Source organism: Diadema setosum, chromosome 2, assembly GCF_964275005.1.
Source record: "Diadema setosum chromosome 2, eeDiaSeto1, whole genome shotgun sequence".
In the NCBI taxonomy this organism is placed as follows: Eukaryota; Metazoa; Echinodermata; class Echinoidea; order Diadematoida; family Diadematidae; genus Diadema; species Diadema setosum.
This window is the reverse complement of record NC_092686.1, coordinates 48223627-48228471: the sequence shown is the minus strand read 5'-3', so window position 1 is coordinate 48228471 and position 4845 is coordinate 48223627. Positions and strand designations below refer to the sequence as shown.

At 41.3% G+C, this 4845-nt stretch overlaps 1 protein-coding gene across 1 annotated transcript in view; it reads right to left on the bottom strand.

The window, feature by feature from the left end:
* Positions 1–212: 212 nt before the first annotated feature.
* Positions 213–4845, bottom strand: part of LOC140246086 (uncharacterized) — a 5755-nt gene continuing 1122 nt past the window's right edge. Inside the window, exons 2-3 of the mRNA XM_072325533.1 lie at positions 1778–2633; positions 213–1113 (exon numbers count right to left, since the gene is read on the bottom strand). Of these exons, the coding sequence (XP_072181634.1) occupies positions 858–1113; positions 1778–2544 (1023 nt within the window). The 5' untranslated portion in view covers positions 2545–2633 and the 3' untranslated portion in view covers positions 213–857. The remainder of the gene's footprint in view (positions 1114–1777; positions 2634–4845) is intronic.

Sequence of the window (4845 nt, the reverse complement as noted above, 5' to 3'; positions counted from 1 at the left end):
TCGGCTGGGCTCTCTTCACCATACAGCAAGAGGGCCTTGACAAAAGGCTACTTGCATTCGGAATATTTATTCATTTCGACACTCGGCTATTGCGCGCCACGCAAATTCCTTCTGACGCGAATCAACAGAACACGACAAAATATATGTCTTAATTCAGCTGCGTTTCATACAAACGGATACCAATTCATCAGAAAATATATTTTCATTCAGCCAAGATTCTTCTTCTCCATCAAAACGATTGCAACAAAGACAAATAAGGTACTTAACATTCAGCTTAATATCTAAATATAGGACTGTTGGCATTTCAAATACAGTGTATCTAAAAGAAACACACCTTGTACACATTGTGTAAGCCTCAACATAACTCCTACTAGAAATTCAAACTCTGCACAGGCCTTGGACTATCAATGAAGTTGACTATAAGATTTGTTCTAACGCATCCTGCTTTCCGTTAGTAGGAGCCTACGAGTAGCAACGGGATCCAGTCTGAAATCTAGATGTGCCTACATTGTGTGAAAGGTAGTATCTGGTACCCTCTGCATGATTGGAAACATGAAGACAAAGATAATACAGGTATAAAGATAACCATAATTATCATCAAACCACCACAACCACTCATTCATAATACAGCAAAAGTTATTGCTCAGTCCTGCATCTTTACAAGAACCTGAAACTTGGACAATAAACGATTGTGTCATGACGTGGAAGTGACATGAAATAAAAAGTGTTTATTTCACCACGGGAACGGCGGGAAGCGGGGCTGGAAACACACGCATTGTGTTTGCTGCCCTCAGAGTTCGTTGGTGGAGAGCATAAATGCGTTCCACACAATGAATTTCATCAGCTGCCTCGTGAGACTACTCGCCCTCCTCACACTCGCCGCCTCCCGCGGACTCGGCTATGGCTTCGTCATAAGTTGGTAATTCCACAACTATAGCTGGCGCCAGCAGCAACTGCTCCTCGCGAGGTACCGATCCGCTCGCTTCCATGCTCTGTTGTCTCTGGACACATTCTTCACACATGTGACCTGCAGTGGCAACCGTTACCGCAGGCGATGGCGAAGGTGATGCCGATGTCGACTGGTCGCCGTCGGGTTGGCTTACCTTATAGTACCTGGATTTATACAGGGCAGAAAGAAGAGTAAAGACCTACGTAAATGCATGGATGACGCATAAAATAGAGCAGGTGGATTGTTACGACGATCCCAGTTCTGATGTCATCGACATGATTTCTGTCACCCCCTAATCAAAACACGAAGCCCTGACATGTGATTACAAAACTTTGAAAAGTAAACAGAAAACACTTTGTACATTCGATGAGAAACGAAGATACGATCTCAGAAAGGAAACTATTCAAGGAAAGACTAAAATATCCTAAAAGATTTACTCTTTTTAATTATGAGCTAAATACTTTGTGCGATCCTAACACGGGGTTCTTGAGTACGTCAGGGAGAGCTTTAACCTAATCACTTTTCAAACCATCCTTTTAAACTCCAAACAACCGGTTAAAATATCATCAGCGTATGTACAAGTCGTACTACTAATTTATAATCATACTCAAAATATTGGTATAACAGCTAAGCAATAATGCAACTTTTATTGACCAGCTGCATAATGGAGAAAGCTATGATTAATTACCAGCTGAAAGGCCAATGCGACAGTGATTAGTTATCAAAGTTCACAATCAGATTCGTATTTCCCTTTCTATTGCAGTCAATCCAAACCCTATGTGAAATAGGAGCTAATAGGGTCACATATGAATGTAACATGAGACTCACTGATAATCATTTACAACTCCGACAGCCCCTCGCTCGTCAACCCCGACGCTGACCGAGGGATGCTCTAGTCTAAGGATCTCGGAGGTCTCGTAGGACGGAGGAGGCAGGTGATCCAGAAAGTCTCCCGACATGTTAGCAACAGATGCTGTCGGGAAGGTTTGGTGTCCGTCAGAAGGAGCGTTCATGAGAGTCATAGACACCCCTTCGCTCTGACGAGGGGGCGTCGGGCGATTGTCTCCAGACCGATTTGCGTTCGCAGTCCGACGTGTCTGCGAGTGGCTCCAACCCCGAGTGCGATACCCGTGCACCCTCCCGCAGGAGTCCGTCATAAGGAGACAGAAGACCATCGACGAGCTACCAAGGATGACCCCGATGACACTAATAGTCGCTCCGGCAAAGTACTCTTTCGTGTTCGCACAAATAACGAGTCCGGCGAAGAGTAAGAGAGCGGCAAAGACGAGCAACAGTCCAATCTTATTTCTCCTGCTTCTGTAACGACTATTGCGACGACGGGTCTCGGCCGCCCGCTGGCCGACGAGTTGAGGGCTGGTTGCATCCTGAAGGCCGCGACTAGTCGCTGGTGCGCTGAGCTGTAGAGAAGAGCGGACGATAGCACTCTCGCAATCCGAGTCGCACGGGTTGTCGACCACGTGGTAGTGTACGGCGAGTGGGTCAGTGGTGGTGGGGGGATGGGTGGAGGTGGTGGCGAGGGGAGTGGGGACGTCAGACAAAACTGATATTGCGTTTGACTGTGATTCACCCTGCATCTCCGAACGTGTCACATCACGTGACTATGACATCATAGGCCAGCTTCCTTGATTCCTCGATGTGACGTCATCGAGACATGGCCGCATTCCTACAAAACAATAATACAATTTGCAGCGTGAAATTTGTAGAGTGATGGCTAAAGCAGATCGATGTAGCTTTAATGTGGGTATACATTAAGCGGGATTGGTCATTGTATTGGTCCTTAAAAACGCTAAAATTGCATATTATGACTAAGCATTCTGTATCTAATTTCAGAAAAAATATTTTCAATAAAAAAAAAACCCATCAAATTCCAGTTTTTGATGAGAGAATTAGAACATACTTGACTTGATATCGTAAAACTATAACAGTTGGCCGTTTTATTAATTTCATGTCTTTAAAGGGATAAAAAAAGGAACAAATATTTGTGTTAGGTTAATGGTAGATTTGTGAGGTTACGATATCGAGAACAAGACGTTGACGTGAACTTTATGCCTTGCTTAAATATTTCACTTGTTTATTTGTTGGTTGGTTCCAAGGTTTCATACCTCCATCCCCGAGGGATGCCAGAGCCGGAGATGTTACATTTTTGTTTGTTCGTCGTTTCTGGTTTTGATGCCACAGTTTTGTTGCTGTGCTCCATAATATTATGTTTTTGTTTTTTGTATTTTTTTTTTGTATTGCGCAATTTCAATTCAATTCAATTCAATTCAATATGGTTTATTGTGCAAGTATAAAAAAAAAAATAAAATAACAATCCAGCAGCTCGAAGGCTGATACGGTTGCTTTACATTAGAATCATTAAAAAAAAAAAAAAAATGACATTGATAGGATAAGCATGCGTGAAATATGTTGAAAAAAAAAAGACATAATACACATCAGACCGGGGCATCAGAAAATGGGATACATTTGTAGGTGAGAGTATTGCACAACAGGTAAAGAGATACAGTATGTACTTGTATAGAGAATAACAAATATGGCAAGATGAAGACGAGCGGGCAAGGAAGTACAATGTTAAAGTGGGTGAAAATTTTCAATGCACCGAAGCATGAGAACTACAAATAAAGTCGGTGCCTCAAGTCATGACCACACACAATGAAAGGAGCCCTCAAAAGTCGATGCCAAAAATCTTGGCTTCCGAAATCCAGAAGCAGGATCTGATGACAAGATTGAGTTCGAAGTATAGCATTAAAAAACGAGGAAATAAGTTATGACCCGAACTTAGTATTTTCGCCCACGAGTTCATTCTGAACAGATAAAGAATAATCCCGACAAAATTATTGGTACCAACTTCATCTATCCATATAGATCTGTAATCCGACTGTCGGTCATTTTTCTATCTACAATAGTATTTGTCGATAAACTAAAATACATTTTATTACAATAAAAACTGGGATAAAGCATGAAAAGAAGGTACAAAATGTAACAAAAATGAACACCATCATTACTATCTGTAGCTGATCCACTCAATTCACACTATACGTAGGCCATACTGAATACACCGTATAAGCATGTTTTCCAAGTAAAGTACACTTTTGTACCCTCCACAAATTTGAAAGAAAATATCAGACATGGCTTGATAGAAACAATATTTCCAAACATATTTATTTTACTTACTAGAGTGAAAAAGTAACACACACACACACACACACACACATACACCACAGAACACAAACAAACAAATAGGGTCTGTGCTGGATTCCGAGGTTATTAGAGTTAGATTATTATTGAGGGTTGGGATTAAAGTGAACTCTTTCCGTTCACAAAACAGGATAAGAAACAAACCTAAAAAATAATAATGAATGAATCATTTCATCAATTTCACTGCTTGTGATGTTGCTACAATCCTGAATGTGAACACGATAATGAGTAGATAGCAACGTTTTGCGCAATTACTGTAACAGCGCTGACCTGAAAAATAAATAAATAAATACATGTAGATGTGGAAATAGATAGAGCTACACCTGTACATCAATTTGACGAGGGTCATTCTTTCCTTTCTTTTCTTTTTTACCCCGCCCTCCCCCACACCCCTTTCTAGCAGTGTTGATATTAATTTCGTGATAAAAACTCAAATACGCAAGAAGAAGTTAAAAATAAAGTCTGCTACCCACTGTTGCAATACGGTGCAGTACACTACATCTATGTCAACATGCAATCCCGTTGCGGGCAGGAAATTAATTTTCACGAAAACTAACGGTGCATATCATACTCACGTCCATCAATAATTAAAATATGCACGCCGAAAGATTAAGCCGTCTAGAAGAGCGAGTTTTTAGGTTGGAATTTGTGTGCATGCAGCAGCATCACACAATCATGAC